This window comes from Diprion similis, chromosome 8, assembly GCF_021155765.1.
Source record: "Diprion similis isolate iyDipSimi1 chromosome 8, iyDipSimi1.1, whole genome shotgun sequence".
Taxonomy (NCBI): Eukaryota; Metazoa; Arthropoda; class Insecta; order Hymenoptera; family Diprionidae; genus Diprion; species Diprion similis.
The window spans coordinates 14,733,658-14,755,162 of NC_060112.1; the positions used below are offsets into that span (position 1 = coordinate 14,733,658).

Genomic DNA, 21,505 nt, shown 5'->3' on the forward strand with positions numbered 1-21,505 from the left:
TCAAAAGTTTTCCATCGTAAAGAATGATTACCCTCCCAAATCCTCATATGCCCGGACATTTCCAATAATACTTTAGATGTAACCCATGGTATGTGCCTAGTTGGTTGTAGGCAGCTGATTATTCTTATACCTTGGTTGTATGGGTTGTAGGTGACCATTGGAGTTTGGCGCGTGCGCTTAATTTTTCGTAAATCTGTCAACGCAACGTGTCAAATTCATTCACTGCATATTAAACCGAGTGATTAACCTGAGTATGACCGGATGAAATGAAGTAAGTGTTTCTTAAGCGTTTTGTGTCATTTTTACGCAGATGCGGAATTGCCGTACAAGGGTTTAACCAAAGGTATAACTAATATAGTGTGGCGATCAGCTGTTCCGGAGTCGAGATGAGCGCGGAACAGTGCTTCCAGATTAGAAAGTATCTGAATTTGGAGGATCAATACGTCGGATTCTCGGGTCCATGTGATGCGATGTTCAAGAATGATGTCTATTAAGGAGCAATGTTAATCTTACCGAAAGTCATTTCGTTATAACTCTAAAATGGGGACAAAATTTGCTGCATGTGCGTATAATCGCTCTACATTGTTTTGAATATTCCATGTGTTTCATGATCATGTTCATTATTGCAATTAATAGTTTCAACAAATTCATTTAAACCTACAACGTAAATATCAAAACGATTTGAGCTACAAATGGCCTTACACATGAACTGTACTGTAACTTTTGTGTTATTTTATAGACACATTAAAGCTTTCGAGTCTTCATGATTACCATCAAAGACTCCTACACGCGATTCAGCCAACTCCCTCAGGATTCGACATGACTAATACTATAAAATACTTTTCTCAAACATTGCTTTGTAAGTATAACCTTGTTGGTTGAATGTCGTACAAATTTGAACTTTCATTGTTCATACCAAAGTTTGCTTTTGATTTCAGCTCTTCTCAAAGACGTTCCTGATTCGCCCTTAGAAATGATAAAATCACAAGAGTTTGATTCACAGAGAATGGCACTGTATCCAAACTTGGATTATAAACAGCTTTACAATGCAGTGATGCAGCTTATGGATGTTGTTCCTCTGGTGCACATTGGTCTTCAATGTCAGTAAAAGTCATATTATGTCAATTTGTCTTGTAACAACAGATCATTTGCTTTTGAACGATGAAACTATGACCACTTATTATTTCATCTTCAATGAAATATCACCGTAATATCTACGAAAGTATATCAGGTTATTTACAATTTAAACATGCTAAAAAAAAAAAATTGATGTATATCTCCCCTGATTTGTGTTTAACAGCATTCGGCCAGGCAATACTGCAATGCTTGTGTTGTTTATTGCCCTTTTTGGAACATGACCTTGTAGACAACTTGCCATATCTAACAGCAAGTGCTATATCCGTTCTGCCAGTTGAACTGCATCAGGAGATTGTGAATTACCTCTGTTTCTATATTCTACCCTTCACAATTAGTAAGTTTCTTTACCTGTAATCTGCTCCATGTGGATAAAAATAATTCTATTGACCAGAAAATTTTAGTGTGATGTAATCACAGCAATAATTTTTACTGCGACAGTTAAGCTTCTGCAAGTATAGCCAAGTGGAGTTCCATTATAACAAACTCGTTAGTTAAAATTGCAAAATTTTAGGTATTGCAACAAATTCTCTTGCTGCGACAATGTTAACGCTACAATTTGCTGATCCAACAAATTGTTTCTGTGAAAATCTGTGAAAATTTATCCTTCCGTAATACCTGTACAACATTCAACATACTAAACCAGTACTTCCAGTTCAAGTAATTTGGACGAAATTCCATATCGATACTACAGCAGGCTGCAAAGCTTTAGAGCTAATTTACCCAAAATTCACTAGAAAATGTTGATGTTTTAAATACTTGAGCTAATTAATCCGATTTTATTTAGCCCGCAAAATTGAAGACGGAACGGAAAACTATGCTAGTCAATCTGTCTCTGCTGTCATCATGACCGTGTTTCAGTACTCAAATAATCCCGGTGAGTAATTTCCAAAATCATAGAATTCTATCAAATTTTAAGTCTCATACCTAATGTTTAATTAACGTAACTGCATAGTAGCATTCAAACCAATATATTTACTCATCCAAAGGGTATATAAACTAAGATATTAGAAAATCTCTTTAATTTGGAGACAAATCATGAAATATCACTAAAGATATCAATACGACTATTACATTAAGTATTTTAATTCCTGTTTAAATTCCCACCAATGAATTTACACGAATGGCATTTATAGCTATTTCTGTTTGGAATGGGTTTCAGCACATCATTGTCAGTTATTAGAATGTTTAATGGCATTGAAACCTGGAGTGGTAAAAGACATATTATGCGTAATCGCATACGGAACAGCTCCTGCCCGGGCATCTGCTGCAAAACTGTTATTCTATTACTGGCCAACCTTCAATGCAAATTTGTTTGATCGCCGTGCTGTATTGATGAAATTTACGAGTAAGTAATTTCTCATGAGCATTTGTCATTGATATTATAATTATTCACAATTATTCAGAAAACGATTTATTTGTATTTCTCTATTCTATGAATGACTCAAATATATTTTAATTTTTATGTATAACATACTTAACATTTTGGTTTCATTTTAGATGACTTGACTCCATTTGTCTGCCAAAGAGATATGTGCCCAAATGCTGGTAATGCTGAAGCTGGAAAAGTTTGCTATGATCATTACATTTCAATTACATTTGCAACTGATTCACCACCTCCACTGTACTTGTGCATAGAGTGTGCCAATGAAATTCATCGTGAACATCCGAATCAAATGTTTTACGATATTCTTCATCCAATGCAACAAGTATCCATGGTTTGCGAGAATAAGGTAACTAAATTTGGTATACAATGCAATAAGTAACATGAAAAATTCTGTGACTTGTATCATATGGTGCCTTTTTCGAAAATGATAATACTGCTTTGACTTTTTTTTAGAACTGTAGAGCAACTGATAAGGCAGCCATAAGCGTTTGCTTTTCTACAGAATGCGCAAGCTATAATGGAAATCATCCGATTCGTTACTGCCAACAATGTCATAATATTCGACATAACAACCGTCGAGGTGGTGATCATGTCTTCCATACTGCATTGCCGCATATATCACACATGGATTCACAGATGCAGACGTACATGGTCCAAGCTATAGTCAGGTCAGAATTGCTTTCATTATATAATTTTCAATTGAACTTTTTTCAAACCAAGTAACTAACCGACTGTCTAATGTAACAGAACGTTTTCCGGTGATAACATACATATGAATGATGTTTTAAAGTTAAGATTACGAAAACTAAGAAAATTGAACAGTATATATCGAAATCTCTTGCTAACTTGCGATCAAGCCGTGTCAGTTCAAGTTTTTAGTAACATGTAATTTTAAAATCAGTGTTCCATTTGTCGATATCTATTTCTGTCAACTTCTGGATTGCCTTACCTTTAGTGGCACACACTGTTACACAAAATAAAATTTGATTATTCCAATTTTAAATAATAGCAGTCGCTTACTTGGTTCTTAATGGCTTTTTATTGATTTATTATAGGCAACATACAACGTGCTACAAAACTCGTTTTGAAAATCAGATCATTAGATCCATGTAACACATAGCATGATTGCATTGTCGATAAAATGTTTGATGTTGCTCACTGAACTTATGTAATGTCCAGAAAATGTTCAAATCGTCACAGTAATCGTCTTGCAAGTTGACAAATAATCAAGCCCGCTACAAGTACTGTTCCTAGGTTTATGCCTATGTTTATTCATGCTTTCTAAACCAGGTATAATAAATATCACATATCACGCAAATAACAACTCAAAACTAACACTTCTATTTTAACGCAATTACGTTGACATAATATGAATGGGTGTTCGATGTCCAATTTTTGGTTGGTCAAAGCAACGAAAGGACTTCTTAGGTAAAACCAGTTTTCTCCATTTTTTTTTAAATCACAAACAGCACCAAAGGTATCACATTCAGTATTTATATATTTATTTATACAAGCGTACACATGTTAATTATGCGCATCTTCCCTGCACACGCACGCGAAAACAAACAAAACATTTGTTGCCTAAATAGCCTATTCATAGAAATATGCTAATCCCGTATAATATAAATTTTTCTCCTATGTAATTTTATAATGTATCTTGTCATTTCTGCGTACATAAATATCCTAGACTTTTTGCATGTTACAAATCTTTCTGTATTAAAAAAAAAATCCTAATCATTCAATGGTTACTATGCATGTTCGGAGACATGAAATTTTTTCAGTTTTCCGCTCCTGCAAACTTTGTTAGTGCAAGCATAAATTGTATTCTACAGCTTCAAATTATAGATCTGGTATCTGTTGCGTGGGTTCCAAGTTATTATTACATTACTTTCGTGAATTTCATATTGGCTTTCTACCATGAGTAATTGTTGAAATATAAATGCTTGCGTGTATTCGTGTATCCTACTGGTCTATTGGATTGGAATCTTTGGTTCAACGATACGCTTAGCTTCTGAAATTGTATCTGACACTCAAATATCCAATGAAGCAGAATTACTGAAACTAAAAAATTTGATTATTTTACTGCCTTTAATTCTATCGTACATAACTTTTCATATTTTCAGATATTTGTATTATATTTGTAGTCCTATATGGATTTAAAGTAGTATCATTTATGCTGCCTTAGAGTAATTTTTCAATAATATCTTTCATTGTCTGGAGCTGTACCGTCTGACAAGTATATTGGATAGCAAAGTCTCCGTGATAATTTCTTTAATGCACATATAGGTTTATATCGTGGAAGTTGATATTAAATAATGATTTACTAGACACTATATTTTTTGCCTTGTGAATTGGGAAAAGAGAAAAATATTTCCAATTCGCCCTGTAAAAAAGTTTTATAATCGTCCTTCAGAATATTAATAGTCAATATCTATGATACTTTCGAACAGAAAATCATCAGCTTGGGAAAATCTATTGTAAACGCGTGAAAAACAAATTCAATCATCTAAACAATCTATGAATATTCTGGTGGAACGTTTAAGATGCAAATTAATCTAGTAACTAATCTATGTGAACGATATATTAGATCCAGATACACGTCAGCAGATGCATCTTCAGACAGCAGTTAGACTATTTCGTCATCAGTTTTCTCTCTTTTTACAGCCTGCTTAAGGAGGCTGAACCGCTAAGTATGGATAGTAACAAAGATTCGTTGGAAATTAATACTAATAAAGGAGGGACAGGGTTCTCAGGAACTGGAATTGGTCAAGGTGGTCAAGGAGCTGATCCCGCTAGTTTGGAGGAACGGCAACTGCTGGGTCGATATGGAGTTTGGCTACTTGTGGGACTCTGCACACCGAACCAGGATACACCCGTCCAAATTCTCGGCCGTTTATTGTCAATGCTATTTCATTGGTTTCATGTTACTGCTTACTCCTTTGATGGTACTAAAAAAAGTCTTATGCATCTTATCTTTTCTGTTGGTAATTTAACATTTCACATTATTGGTAGAAATAGGACGATAGCTAGTCATGACTATATATATATATATGTATAACTGGCATTTGATGCATAGAATAGTCTGGGTCCCAAAGTCCATTAACATTTCAATATAATTTTGCAGTATTTTGTTGATACTTCATGGTCCAATATTGAATGTAAATACATACACAATATGCCATTGTATCAATAATATCAATGTAAGATTGAAAGCGAAAATTCCTCTGATTAATCTCTTACATAGATATTACCTCTTTACATAGTTTTTAAATGAATAATTTCAATTTCTTTCAAGTTATTATTCAATACTAACTTGAATATATTTTTATATTACTGTTGGAAAGTGGCTAAACCGAAAAGACAAAACTTTCTATGCATCAAAGTAGTAGTGGTCAACTATAGTTGACATGGATAATTTAATCTGAATTTACACTAAACAATCATAATTTTTTTTTAAAACCACAAAGTTACACACGAATAAATTTGCCAGTCATTTTTTCATCAATATTGAGATTGTGCTTTTTCTAGGCCAAGCTGAAAGCACTTTGGAAAAGTTAAAAACTGACTATGTTTGTGGGTGGTTGTCTGAAATTGCAAAGACACATTATGAAGTATTTATTTCTTGCCTTCTTCCTCATCCTACAGACTATGTGAGAGTCGGAGGACACTGGTACGTAACACGTGTAAATGTTTGATATGGAGATTCATTATTACACATGGATTGTGTGCCTACATAAGTGAGTACAGAAAATTCGCAATTGAAAATTCTTTATGACCCAGGGAAACTTTGGCGTCTAGAACATCCCACTTGAAAGATGGTTTGAATAGATTATTTTGCCTCGTTCCTTATGAGGTGATCACGCCTGAAATTTGGGATTATGTAATGCCGCATTGGATGGAAGCCATGGTCAATGATGTGCCAGAAAAAGAACTCAATGAACTGAAAATTATATTATGGTATGCAAGTTTTCTATTGAATTCTAGATATTGCATCGTAATATGATTTCAAGAGTACATCCTGCATAGAATTATAACTCCAGATAATCTGTATAATAATTAACTACTCCGAATACTTTTTCAAATTTTGGTATCAAAATTGAAGTACTGATTGACTGATGAAGTTCATGACAATTTTGGTCGTTGTATTATTTTTTTTACAGCAAAATCCTAGACCCAGATATGAGCCCACTTGGTTTCGATGCTAAGAAGATGTATAACTTTGTGGCTAAAAGATTTGTCAATACAACAGCGAAAGTTCAAGAGCAAGCACTTAATTGGCTTCAAATTCTAACAATGCTTGAAATAATGATTCCACTTACCCAGTTATTCTCAATGTTTGGCGACGGTGTAGAAGTAATGAAAGCAACTATTCAGAGTGATGCAGATAAGTCTGCCGAGTCTTCAAAACCTTGCAATGTAACATACAATAGGAGCACAATATGTGAGCTAATATGTATGGAAATAGAACAAATTATTTTCACGTATCTTTTGCTCGATTGTTAATGTGTGATAATTTATAATAAAAATATAGCTCCGGTCGTTGAAGATGACTCAGGAAATACAACACCACTGTCTGATGATATAATACCGACACCACGGCACATGGAATTCACTACAGATACTGAATTAAATCTGTCATGCTGTATACTCATGTTAGATGTACTACTGAAACAGGTATTGAAGAATGAGTACTCTTGCAGTTTGAGCGTAAACGTTGTAGTCAATTGGTTCCACAACTTAATTGTACGAATTTTGAGACGTGTTACTCATGATATTCAAATACCCTGGCTCTTATTTTGGTTACTAGTTCCAATACTATTTTCCTTCACAGATGGAACTTCAAGATATTGATAAACATACAGGGATTAATACTTGGGTATGTAGAGATGCTTGTGGTCTTATGAAATCTATGGTGGCTGCAACCTGGAGTGGAAGTCATTCTTGTTTAACGGACAATGAGTGTACTTACTGCGAATCGAGAGTTATTTGGCATCAGCTATGTTTACAATTAGTTACATACATGGCACCTGAAAATCCAGCCCATCCACCAGATGTAAGTTACCGTGATTTAAAAAAATGCTTTTTTTTTCATTTACTTGTATTATGACTCTCAAATTGCTGTATCAGTTCTTCAAAAAATAATGAATCGAAACGTATGAAAAATTGATTATTATTATGCATATTTTGTAGGCAGTTATTGATGAAACTGCAGAGGATCACGGGCGCAAAAGTCCACCGGAGTCAGATAAAAAATCTGACAGTAAGCCTGATGTTGTAATCAACATGCCAGTACCAGAACTGCACTCTGTGGGAGGTGTCCTTGTACATATGCCTCACGTATGTTCTGTATGTATATCTGTGGTTATTATATACCTATTAGAATAATACTTCCATTCATTTCAAGAGAGTATTCTGGATCTTATATTGAAATCAAATTTATGTACAGCGTGTTACATTATAATTTACTAGCCAGATATAATAATTATATTTCATAGCCCTCTTTAGATTTTCAGATGTTGTGTTAGACATGGTAAAAATAATTATGGTAGTAGTATATGTTAGAATTTGCCGAATATGTATAGCGATAAGAATATTGTGAAAGCACAGTATTACATAGCATTACGTTATATGCAACGTAAAGACACATTAGCAGATTGTATTCATCTTCGATGAAAATTAGTGATTTTAATTAGTAATTAAGAACGAATAGGAAAGATTCCTGTGTAATGTTTGAATTAATTAATTCTTTCTTTACATTTTGTCATACCTTAAATATGAAATTATCCTATGGTCAGTGGATGGGTATTTTGATTGTTTATATCAGTTCTTTGAACAGATTATGACAGCCACTGTAGAAACAGTCTCGGAGCAGCTTGATTTGACAGCTATTATTCCAGCTGAAAGAGTTATGTCAGCAGTAGCGAGAGCTGTTACACTTTCTGAAACAGATGTGGGTAAGTTGAATACATCACATATATAAGAAGATACTCAAAATCTGTTCACTTTCATTTGAAACTGTATAAATTGTTACACATTTTCCCGTGATACATTAGCGGGCAATTTATTACAACATTTGATTCACTTGATACGATTCTTGACTGTTATTGCACAGCTACTGCAACTGTCAGTATAGCAAAGCCACAGATTGTGGGGGAAAATGATCAACCAGTGATGACTAGCCCAGATAATGAGTTGGATGACTTTTGGCACACGTCAATTGGCAAGTTCAGATTCACAATAGAAGATTTGCCAGAACAGCTTCAGTACATCCATAAACTTTTGAAGGTATTGCTGAACGAATTTCATAATTTGCACAAATATTAATTTTATTGTGGAACCACGTGGACTAATTTCATTTATTGTTTTCGTACTTTCAATCCTGCAAATTCATATTTAAGTTTTATCGTAAATTGTTTTAAAATTGAAGTATTTCTGAAATGAAGAGAATCCCCTCCTGCCATTTCTCAACAGGAAGTCATATCACACTGTTTGAACTTGTAATGTAAAATAATAATAAGAATAATTTTTCGAGTTTGAAAAGTTCATCTACAAATATTTGTTGTATTGTACATTTTTCATCAATAACCGAATTTTTTTAGAACTGAATCTGTACATTATTGTTATTTGCGAGTGGAACATGTCAAATCATATTTTAGCGATCCATTTGAAAGCTTTATCATATGTAACAGAATTAATTTTTGACACAATTCTTTTCCTGCATCTGAAACTACTCTAGTCTAAGCTTCAGTGTTGTAATTATAATTTTTTAACCCCTCTATAGGAATTAATAGGTATTGACAAGCCGGACATATTATATTACATGCTACAATGTTTGTATATTATGGTCCTGCACGGAGATGCTTTCAACACCGCAGTCAAAGATCATCAAGGCTTTTTCATATGGTGTCAAGAAAATTTGCTTATTAAAAAGTGAGTTCCACACAATGATTAGAGTTTGCAACAATTTTTCAAAGATTAAAAATTGTCATTATCTCATTTACATAAAAAATTAACTTTTGTATCATATTATTAATTACTAGTTCATGAATCTATTGAATCTATATGTTGAATAACATTCCAGTCTTTGGGAATTATGCAATGCGGAACATTCTCACATTGCTCAGGTATCAGTACCGCTGTTATTACATTGCATAACACTTCCCTGCGGAGCCGACACATTTTGGCACCTCATCCAGGAAGAATTTCATAGTGGCGATTGGCGTGTTAGATTCGTTGCTGGTAACTCAAGATATTTGACTTTGAGAATATATCACACTTTCCAAATGAACTCCTTGTCATTTCCATGTATTTATAACATTCTTTCAGTTGAGCGAGTAACTCTAATAGCCAGATTTATGGATTCAACGCCTCTACGAGGTAATCCAAGTTTACAAGCAGCCCTTACAAACGCTTTCTGCTATTTAATTACCAGCATGGATGATAATAATGTACATGTTGCTCAACGTGCAACATTATACCTGGGCACAATACATGACACTGCTATAAGGGTAAGTCGTCTCATGTTGAATTTCCTATAAGTATAAGATATTCATGTGTATACTGAAATATTGAACTTCCAAATTTATGTGATTTACAGTCTCTGATATTTTGTCTTGAGACCCAGTTCGATTCGGTTATAGTAGATCGACCTATGGTACTGCAATCTCTCTATCAATTACATAATAGTCTCAGTGATAGACGAATTCTCACATGGGAATTCTTCCTAAATCGTTTTGATACCCTATACCTGGAAGCACAAATAAATTTGGAAAAGGCTGGAGATATAGCATATCTTCGTGGTGAGTAATAATACTTTATAATATCGTAAACTAGTGTTAAAACTGAAACGAGCTTTGGATCACAAAGAACGCCTTCTATTTTACAATTATAATTTTATATTGCATGTTTTAAATCTTTTAAAATGTGTCTATTTGTTTCATAGATCTGAGGAATACTGACTTGAATAGTGAAATATTCATCAGAAAGCTACATCGAGCACATGAAGCTCTTTCCCTGTCTGATGGTAGTAGTACAAGTTTGGTAAAAACTCTGAGTGCTAGTTTTGGTACGAAATGGCCGTATAAACGTACAATGTCTGCACCAGCTTCCACAATTCCGCGTCAAGACACGAAACAAGGTATGGTAATTTTATCAAGCTTATGATTAGTTGAATCCAATTTACCAATCTTCATTCTTCTATTGATCATAAAATATCGTTTATACAAAACTTTGAAGGGTAAGTCTCGAGTTAATTTTATATTAGCAAATAACTCCTTTCGTTAGGTGAATTTTATAGCTGTATCACAAAAATCACGACTAGGTATAAAAGACATATAGTAACTCAAGTTTTGTATAATAAGTTAATTATATTGAATTAAGATAGTTACGTAAACTTCCGAAACAGCTAAGAATTATTAGAAACCTTTTGTTAACTGTAGTACCCTAATCTCGTTAAGCTAATACTATTCCTCTATTTCAGAGATAATTATATACCCTATTATTTTTCTATTTCGAGATACAAAATTTCAGTGGCTTATAGATTTGCAAATGGTCTTCTATACGTATTTTTAGTTCAATATTTATTTAATATTAAAGAGAGGAGAGAGCTAGTATTCAAATATGGACACGTACATGGGTTTTAAGTAAACAAAAGAAGTAATGCCGAAAATAGTTTCCGGGACCAATAATTAATAAATGTAACTTTGTTTCTCTTCGCACCTTACAACACTTCACCCTACTTCACCATCTATGTGTATGTGTCACCTCCCCAGAGAAAGAGAAAGTGTACAGCCGGCAATACTCGGCGCCTATCTTAAAGCGCAAGAGCTCCAGGTTTGGATTGGGTCAGTTGCTGGGGTCCACCCCACCTAATAACAGTATCCCAGGTAGCGTAGTGTCTGCGTAGGTGTTACTGATATCAATATACAAGCTGGGTGTATGTATGTCCCTCGAAACGTTTGACTTGAGATATTGAAAGGTTTGCAATTCCCACTTATTGGTAGAACATAAACTGCTCGTGTCTGTCATTTGTTAATTACTGGAAACTGTCAATGCTAGTGGGTTCATATTTGAAGCACAGAATAAGTTGATATATTTTCATTCTATCTCTATTACATATAGTCACTGGTATACTGGGAGTACGTGACTAGCTATTAAGTATATACAATGAAGTTCTTGTTTTTCATTGAACGAAATTAGGTGAAGATGATTTAAATATGTCTGCATCTAAAGTTTAATGTTGTTCTCTGTACTTATTATCCACAGTCACTGCAGTAAATAATATGCAACTATGTCAGATCGACGAAGAACTTTAATGTTTTTCAAATTTTTTCTCAAAGGTACTGGTGGGAGGTTTTATTGTTGTATAGGTGTTTGTGGATATATTTGAACACTTGAAGTCGTTTCATATTTGTTACTTATGCAAGCTCCGTGTCATTTTATTCATAATTCAGGTGCAGGATTCTGACCACTCTTGCGTTTCTTAGCATATCTCAAGTGAGAGATAGTCAGAATTCGGTAGCTTAGTAATATGTCTTCTGGCATGGGATATTTGCATTCAGTTAATGCCCCTGGAAGTGAACATTTCGATGTTGTTGGATGTAGTAATTGTTTTGAAGACATAAAACGTAATGCCTCGTCATATTTAATTTGTAACTAATTTAATAGAATAATTAGGTAGAATTTACTAAAATTGAATTAAAAATAAAAAATAGATCTAAAAGTTCGATAGACTGTAGATTGCAATGGCATGTCACCAAATATTCGTGTTTAACCTGATACACTTTCTCAATTTTAATAGCAAGTTGGAAGTTTGTGATATTCGCTAACCATTGCATGCCCTGCATGTATTTCAATGATGTAGATAGCAGTAGAGTTTAATTTGATCTAGAGTGAGCAGGATGTTTGAAAATGTTTCGCTATACACTTGTCAACTTTTTTAATGGGATATTGTTATTTTTATCTTTGTAATGAGTCTAGACTGGATTTAAGTTTGGAATATTTGAAGATATGTAATTTTCAGATGGTCACATCCATTCCCTGAATGTTGCTGAGGAGGGTGCAAACTTACCTGGCTTCATACATAAGGTCATTGATCTGGAAGAGTCTGACAAAGAAACTATTCACTTGCTTGTATTTCTTCTCATGCAGTTCCTCTCCAGAGCAGATCAAGTAATTATCATTTCTCGCAGAGCTTATCAATTGTTGGAACTGATCTCTTATCCATGAAATATGTGAAGTAAAGTAATATAGTGACCGTAATTGACAGTGTATCTGTAAATGAATAATATCTTTTGAGAATCGATCATACTATGCTTTTCCAAAATTCTGAACCAATGATCAATGAACACTAGCCTGGGCACAATATAAAGTTAATTAGTGAAAATAACAAACAGATAAAATATCAAAGATTTTCATTTTAATAACAGTAATACTACATTAATAGGCATTTCCTACCGATGAAAAACCATTATGTAAAACGCAAGGGATTATATTGCGTCATCTTTATCTTCTTCTTGGATATAATCAATTGGACCGAACATTTCACACGTCTCCGCAACGCCTCAGGTATTCTGTCTGACTTCAATGACTAATTAATAAATACATTCATGGACGCATGAATTTGAGTTTCAGCGTTACAATTTGTGAAGTGGCCAAAGTGTAGTAGTGATGCATATTTACATACGTTATGTCTAGTTGAATTCGTTTGTAATACCTTAACTTTTTGAACTACTTTGATAATTATTTTCTTTCCAGAGTATCACCAGTATTTAATGTCTTTATTGCAAATCTGCCCCAACTTCTTGATCAGAATCACGTTATGGGATGGATAATGGTACCTCCCGTCCTTGCTGTATTGCAGCATTGTCCATGTCCTCCACAGGGTGTACCTGCTGTTGACCATCAACCTCCAACTTACAGTCTCTGGTACTTGGAACCACATATTAGGCGAACATGGTTGATGTCCCTTCTGGTTTTATTGTATAAGGTATTTATCTGACTGATGACTGATCTACATGTACTATAAAGACATACACTGCACAGCTAATTTATTTTTAAATAGCCTACAAACATTAGGTACTAAAATTCATATGACTTTCAGTATCAATATGGACAACAACCCTGGTGTAGCCAACTTCAGTCTTTGATCAAAATAGTTTTAAACACGTTGGATACTCAACACCATCAATGCAGGCGAATTCCAGCTACTGTTGTTATGGGAGGACCTCCATCAAGATCACGAGGTCATTTTGATGTCGTCTAATAATTCGATCTTATACATATTGGCTCAACTTAAATAATGAAATTGGACCTGCAATTGAATCTTTGTTCTTGCTAAATATACTCATTTTAATTCACTTATTTCATTAATTGTAAAGAATGTACTGGCATTTGTTATAGACGTATCTCAACCTTCTCTTGGAGCAGACCATGACCTAGCAGCGGGATGTACCGCAGATATTGACGGAGAAAGTCCACCTGGAAGAGCCTCGTCAACCATTATTTCTGTCCATCAGCGCAGTCCCGGAACAAATCATGCACAATCGCATGCCATGGAAACGCATTGGGAAGAAACAACCCCCAGCCTATATCCGAATAAACACTCCAGGTAGTCATATAGAATTTTGATTTATGAATATTTAATTTGTGTGTTTTGCACCAAATAAGAATTTATGGTACTTTGAATACATAAATGTTTAACAAATATGACACACTTATAATTCAAATGTGGGTATTATGCAGCTACTCAATAAACGCTGATGATACGGAATCAGAATTGGCGGCTATACCAGAGAGCCCAAAATCGGACTGCACTCTTCATGGCAGTAGCAGTGGATCACTTGGTGAAATGGATGAAAGTTCTGGTGTTGTAGGCAGAAATGTAGCTACTACGAGTAAAATGATTGTGCATGCTGCAGATATAGATCATTTCAGTTCTGCTGAAAAAAATAAGTCACTATTCGCACACAGTGCTCATCGTAATAAACATGAAGGTCTTGTACATCGGCCAACATGGTTTCTCGGTAGCGAAGATGACGGAGTGCAGGTTTGATTTTACTGACTTGGATTGAATTTAGTAGCTGATTTTCTTCAAAACCAATGCAATATTCTTGCATTCACAATCATATATGTATATGATTATAAGTACAATTTAGTATATATATTAATGTATATTCTGTTGAAACCAGGTAAATAATGGACTGCCAAATAAAAAGTGGGGCGTACATGAAGGTGTTAAGATGATGGTCACATCTTCATTATTATCTGGGCATCAACATTCGCAGAAATCTACACCACTACCGATTTCAGTAGCTAAAACCACAGTAGTAACACAATCTGGCTCAAATGGCACTGTTGTATCCACCAAGCCAACATTTAGTTCAACTGGACTCGCAAGTGCTATAGCTGTAGCTACTGGAGTACCTAATATTGGTACAGCCAGAAGTGAATCTGTGAATTCGTATAGGTATAGTCACACAGTTTTGTTCATACTATATTTTGCTGTTCTCTATATTTTTTATGCGTACCAAAGTATTTTGGATTTCAATCTGTGGAAAACACAATGTATTTGTCAAACCTTATAGACCTGATGCGACGACCAAAGAAAGAGTATCCACGGTTGTACCAGAGCAGGCGACACGTGTCTCACCTATACCAAAGCAATTTGGGCGGCAAAAAAACGTTGACCAAAGTACACCCATAACTTCTCCTATTTTAATATGCCAAACAACACCAGCTGTTAGTCAGCCACTTGGCAGCGACCAGTCTTGTTCACCTGTCGTTAGCTCAATGTCATCACAACTTACCAGCACTGAGAATGGTGAAAATATTACGCCTCGATGGCAAAATGTTTCTACTCATCAACAGATAGTCACGCCAACTATGGAACGATTGCTACCCATTGGTACTGTTGCACGTATGTCAAGTTTTTGAGTTCTACAATCCATATTTGTATTATGTGACCAGTTATAATTACCACAAGGAAAATATTTCAGGACAACGTACAACTCATCGAGTATTGATGTGTGAAGAAGCGTATGGATCCCCGGAATCCCCGTTATCCAAGATGGATATACTGACAGTGGGTAAGTATGATAAAATCTTTTTCAGATATTGTTTGTATTTTGAATCACACTCAACAATAAAGATTGGTATCTACAATTATTTCAGGATCTTCCTTCGATCAAGACAGTGAAACATGCATTTCGAGTGATGTAACAACACCGCGTAGTATTTCTCAATTGGAATTTCCATTGCCAGAACGCCTTTTACCCGTTGGACCACAACGAGACAATATATCTGGCCTTATAGAACGTGTATGGCAAGTTCTTGGTGTGCCAGGAACCGATGGTACGTTTTGTAATGGTAGATTTTATGAATTGAAATATTATTAACTACTCGATCAAACTTGCAGATATTTGTCACCAACAGAATGAGAAGACAGTGCCTGAGAAAAAAAGTCCTAGTTATGGCCCACGTCCGAAACGAGATAATATTTCTTCAGATAACAGGGTGCGCATAACTGTTATTGATAGATGGATATATGATTTTTTGTTACTTTACCATAACAATAAAATATATTTACTTCCAATTCGGTGAGTGACATTCACTTGGAGCTTAATTATTCTTTATGATGAGTAAATGTTATTGGCGACTTGCCAGACACATTGAGATGATTTGGGCTCTTGTGTTTTTATAGATATCCTCGGTCTCAGCCTTAACTCCAATCGCAACTGAGATCCATTCAAGATCCCCAAGTCCCAGAAAATTAACGAAGCAGGTAGCTTTAGAGTCACCACCTCCTGTGATCGAAGAATCTTTTTTACGGTCTTTAGAGCATGACCGTAAAACAAAAATGGAAGATTTATTACGTAGTCAACGAGAGAAAATGCGAAAAACACCCTTCAATATGACACAGCATTCAATTGGAAATATCCGTCGACCAGAATCTTGGTGAATAGATGTGTTTTGTTGTTATTTATTGCTTCGTACCAATTTTATTTTCTGCATACACATAAAGTAATTGCTACTTTTTAGAAGGATCTTTGCAATATCAATGTAGTGTTTAATTATTTCTCACCAGGCCTGGACCACATGTGCAAGCAAATTTGGATCCAGTGTTACAGCAAGCATATCATGCAGATTTTAACTTGAAGCAAAGTTTATTCCGAATCGGAGATGATTGCGTGTATGACAGGTAATTTACAAATTATTATCAACGAAACGTTCAACCATTTGCAAAAATGTATAATTTTAATAATTATGATTCTTTGTTTAGATGTTCCGAATGTGGGACAATAAAAGAAGAGTACAGTGATGAAGAATTAGGTCTATGCATTATTACATTGGGTACCTTCATTCACAGGGAGCCATCATTAGCAGCTCCACTTCTTCCAGAAATTCTAAGCGTTGTCGCTAAGTTAGTTTCATTTTGACAACATGCATGCAAGTCTATACAGGTAGTGATGAACACTTGAGGAGGCTACTTTTAATTATAATGCATCCATTTTTCCTTTTATTTTAGTCCTCAAACAAAACATAAACCTTATTTAAATACGTGATTGATTCAAATATGACTAGTTATTAATATATCCCTAGGTTGTTTCAGTTTTTATTTAATTTTCATCTTCATATCCATGGTGATATGATGTATGGTAATACCTATCATAAGTGCTGTGTCGTTTGTGAAGTTCACTTTGAAATTGACACAGGCATGAATCTAGTCACAATAAATTATACTAGTTGTATAGGTACTCGTGTAAAGTGTATTACTAAAACCGCATTAAAATTTTCCAGAGTTGCTTTGAATGCCATGTATCCGTGGCAAAATGAGACAAACATGCATTTACCTGGTGGAGCAGTTAGTGTAGCGCATCAATTTCTGAGATGTGTTTTGCACCAGTTAGCTCCAAACGGTGTATTTGTACAGATGTTTCAGACACATACTAATGGTGAGCCTGTACCTAAGTGAAAAGTAATTGTGAATTTATCATGGAGAGTAACTCATTTCTAATTCTAATTACCTTTCTTAGAGACAACAAGAATGCAGTTCTTCAAAAGTGTAGCACAAGCCTTGGTAGATTTTAACGAATTGAATCCGATTGCTCCACTACAACTATTACTTGAGGTATCACATTCCTATCTGGACTCATTATTTACTGAAAAATGAATAAGACTTAGCGATTTATCCTATTTCTAACATCAGTTTTGATAAAGTATGTTTGACGCTGTAGTTATAGAATACCTCCAGTAACTTTATCTTGAAACATACAGTGTGAGAGCCACCATTGAGATTTCATTGCTTTCAGAGTTTGAATACAAAGAAAACACTTCCCTTGGAGCGACTCCCAACAATACTGCACAACGTTGCTTGCTATCTCGACTGTTTACCATTGGAAGCAGGCTTAGGACCTGGGGCTGCTACTTGGGGTGGCTTGTTATCACAAATTGATGGGCTATTTCGAAGACTAGTGTTGTTACTTAATTCTATCGAAGATATAACTCCTTTACTCAGAATAATGGTTTCAGTACTGAAAGTTCCTGGCATACCACAGTTTAAGGTGTTATAACATGATTTCAATCAAAGCTTTTTTATTTAATTATCCTTTTGAATCTGTTTGTTGTAAGGCATTATAATCCACAGGATTTATGTGAAAAGTGATTGAAATTCAGCTAAGAAAATTAATATCGAAATTTTTCAGGGAATGCTTGACCCGTTTTCAAAAGTTCTCAGCTACGCTATACAGAATTCAATATTAAAGTATAACTATCTGACTGATCTCTGCTACCTGTGTCATCGTGGATTCACACGAGATCGAGACAAGCATTTTTTGAGTCGAACTGTCATTTTTGAATTGATTCAGGCAATCAAATTCAAGAGTACGATTCCAGACTCAAACTTTTTACTGCTGATTCACTTTATTCTCCAGGTACGCATAGCATCACCAGAATTAGTTTTTTTATATTCGGATGCCATTCGTATTCAGCAATTACGTAATTTTTTGTTTTGAAAGAAGTTTTGTCGCCTAATAATGTGTTCTATTGCAGGATGTGGGAGGTATGCTACCTATGAATGTTGCAATGGAAGATGTTCAAGCAGACGTATCGCCGATTTATAATACAAACGCATCTGAATCCTTGCGGAGCCAACTATCAGATGTTCTAGATTTTTTAGCTGACTTTCACACTCTGAGTAAAGTGAAGGTATAAATTGTTACAGTATTGTCTATTAGAATAATTTGTACATTGTAACAGGTAATTCCAGCACTGTTTTTACTGCCAAACAAAAGAGATTTTGCTCTACGTTTTATTGTAAATTAAAAGCAAGTTGTATTCTTAGGATCTTCAATAGTCTAATGTTAATAACGATTATTGGCTAGAATAGCATTCAAAAAAATGTCCAAAATAATATATTCTTGGATCTGAAATATTTCTTTCTCAGTATTTCAATGTTCGTATTACACCTTCAAACGAACCTTATTTCGAATTGTATATTACACCTTCTACGACTTTTTAGAGTTACAGCAAGGGCCTTCAAGCCGGATTAAATGAAGACACTTTAGGAGGGATGCTAAAATGTGGCTTGGCACAATACTTAGCTTTAGAAATAACCAGAGGAAATAGTCGAGATAACAGAGCAGTAGCAAGATATTTACCTTGGCTTTATAGTCCACCATCAACTCTACAACAGGGGTAATCATCATCCTTATACGTTTATTCAGTGTAATATATTTTTCATCTCAATTCTACATGCCTGAATTCTTTTGAATGCTTTAAGTATCGATGCCTTATTTTTATGTCCAATTCTAGATCACGTGAGTTCATTGATTGCATAGGTCATGTACGTCTTCTATCTTGGCTGCTATTAGGATCATTGACCCACACTGCCCTTCATGGAAACAGTAATACATGGTCAGGCAATCCACATATACATGGGCCACCGACTCCATTTGCACAACCCATACCCCAAGAAGTTTCTTGCCATATTGCAGACCACATTCAAGTTATACTGTCTGGTTTCCCCGAACAGTCAAAAACTTCAGTTCTACACATGTCTTCTCTTTTTCATACTTTCATATTGTGCCAGGTAAGTTATGTCATCCAACAGCTGTTTACTGCTGTAAGCTACAGTATTTATATCATTTTATTTATCAATACTATGCTATAAATTTACCTTTTTTAGCTCTGGACTGTTTATTTAGAAGAAGTTTCAAAGCGTAATTTAACTACTAGTGAAACCCATAGTGTAACAATGAGTATACTACTTGATTTTTGGGGTAAAGTTACACCCTGTGTCCTCCAACTTGTGGCGCATTCTAAAGTGGTAGGTATCGCAAGAACAGAGAACCTAGCAAATCAAGCATACGTCAAAAAAAAGTACTCTACTATAACTAACTGATAAAATATCAATTATTACAGCTAGCAGAGATGGTGAACTTGCATTTTTTGAGTTTGTTGGAAGCACTGTTGGAGTGTCAATCCACTTTACTTAGCAAACTACTACCTCTTTGGAGTCCGATTTTATTTGCTCATCATATTCAGGTAAAAACGAACGGAAATTCTACCCAGTTGCCTGTATTAAGAACTCTATTTGAGACACATTTCACAATCCTAAATTTAATTCGATGAATTGCTTGTCTTTGCTGTATATCGTGTTTTAATTAATTTCCCTTTACCTTTCAGTTGCCAGGGCAATTACAAATGCGTCTTCAGAATTGTCGAAACTTTCCCCCCACAAAATTAACTGAATGTTTGGGAAAGGCTGACAGTGTCAGTGTAGAACAGCGTGATTCCAATCCGGTGTTGATGAGATGGCTTCATCGCTTACAATTTAAAATGGGGCAAATTGAGTTACAATCTTCGACAGCTACTCAATTCTACTCCATCTGAAAAAATGAAATTGTGTTCCGCTACTGGTTTCTTGATGTTGAGACTGTCTGTTTAACTCCTGCTAGTCTGAATATATCTATTTTTCCGTGATAGTATCAGTTCAGTAAATACTCGCAATCATGGTTCTATTCAGTATTGCTTTTGAGATTATATGTACATAATGATTGTTAAATAATTGTTGATTAATTCCTGTTTGAGTGGATGATAAAATATCCAATTTAGGTATTACTATTTCTGTTTCTCACATAGTTTCCAGAGTGTATTGTAACGAGAGTAGGTTGTGAAGCAGATATTTTATTCCCATATGAAGGCCGCTGAGGATCAATACAAGACATAGAGTCACCTACTACTAGGATAGGTTGGAAGAGTCGTTTCACGAGATCCTCTCGACATAGCTGTTATCTATTTATAGTTACTTGCGAAACGTCCCATAATTCGTGAGACGGTCCAGTGATGAAACAGCGCACTAGGTCGCAACTTTATTTAAATTTCATTCAAATATGTTTTTATACATATAGACCGAGTGCGCCGAATAACTTTTATAACCCAACAACCTTGATTTATATCATATAAATATGTTTCAATTTTTCAGTCGATAATAGGTACATACATTGATTACGAGATAAAACGTTTTATCAGATTGTGATCCCGTGAAACACTATATGTGAGTAGGGCCCTCTACCTGAATGCTTCCTGAAACATGTAGGTCTCTCGCTTTATTTAAATATCGGCGTAAGGAAAAGAGGGGTCATATGAAATGGAGGCCATGATAAAATCTGGGAATAGATAGTATATGCAGAATATAGGTATGTGATATCTCAGAAAAGACTATTTAAAAAATGTTGCTGGTTGACAGAACAACCCCGTTACCAGCCGTGCGTCCAGCCGATCCCGAGAACATCTTTTATCTACGAAATCATTGTAATCAATAGTTTTTATTATTATTATTATTATTATTACACCAACATTTCTTCCGAAGCTCAAAGTTACGTGAGTAGGGAATAATTAAATTCACCATTTATTCTGTTTGAACGGTCTGTCTTTATTTTCATTCCACCAAGACTGGTTTCTGTATCTCTTCGTGGAACTGATGAT

The 21,505-nt window shown here is 34.9% G+C and overlaps 1 protein-coding gene across 11 annotated transcripts; it reads left to right on the plus strand.

Moving 5' to 3' along the window:
- Positions 1-125: 125 nt before the first annotated feature.
- On the plus strand, positions 126-20,582 carry LOC124410091 (protein unc-79 homolog). Of its 11 annotated transcripts, XM_046888233.1 has the most exons (48): positions 140-562; positions 740-859; positions 939-1,100; positions 1,301-1,471; positions 1,922-2,011; positions 2,297-2,482; positions 2,635-2,867; positions 2,975-3,189; positions 5,186-5,211; positions 5,266-5,505; positions 6,050-6,191; positions 6,302-6,478; positions 6,682-6,962; positions 7,053-7,195; positions 7,353-7,574; positions 7,712-7,867; positions 8,346-8,475; positions 8,634-8,806; positions 9,303-9,451; positions 9,603-9,760; positions 9,848-10,029; positions 10,119-10,320; positions 10,464-10,658; positions 11,293-11,406; positions 12,543-12,691; positions 12,966-13,087; positions 13,277-13,508; positions 13,623-13,764; positions 13,922-14,129; positions 14,264-14,567; positions 14,710-14,987; positions 15,106-15,437; positions 15,517-15,606; positions 15,692-15,871; positions 15,936-16,033; positions 16,221-16,474; positions 16,605-16,718; positions 16,800-16,940; positions 17,318-17,472; positions 17,554-17,648; positions 17,830-18,081; positions 18,223-18,450; positions 18,569-18,724; positions 19,038-19,213; positions 19,331-19,607; positions 19,704-19,844; positions 19,940-20,062; positions 20,204-20,582. In XM_046888233.1, the coding sequence occupies exons 1-48, from the start codon at positions 541-543 to the stop codon at positions 20,408-20,410; spliced, it is 8,343 nt and encodes a 2,780-aa protein (XP_046744189.1). In that variant the 5' UTR covers positions 140-540; the 3' UTR covers positions 20,411-20,582. The 11 variants fall into 11 exon arrangements, with proteins under 11 accessions (XP_046744193.1, XP_046744192.1, XP_046744191.1 ...); XM_046888226.1 differs by having other exon boundaries at positions 5,186-5,505; XM_046888230.1 differs by having other exon boundaries at positions 5,186-5,505; positions 11,293-11,364.
- Positions 20,583-21,505: the final 923 nt, after the last annotated feature.

Bases quoted from the DNA above. Each gene is read 5' to 3' on its own strand.
- LOC124410091 (XM_046888226.1), top strand. From the start codon at position 541: ATGGGGACAAAATTTGCTGCAT. The intron at 13,765-13,921 runs GTCATTTTGATG...CATTTGTTATAG, and splicing joins ACCTCCATCAAGATCACGAG to ACGTATCTCAACCTTCTCTT. The intron at 18,725-19,037 runs GTATAAATTGTT...ACGACTTTTTAG, and splicing joins ACACTCTGAGTAAAGTGAAG to AGTTACAGCAAGGGCCTTCA.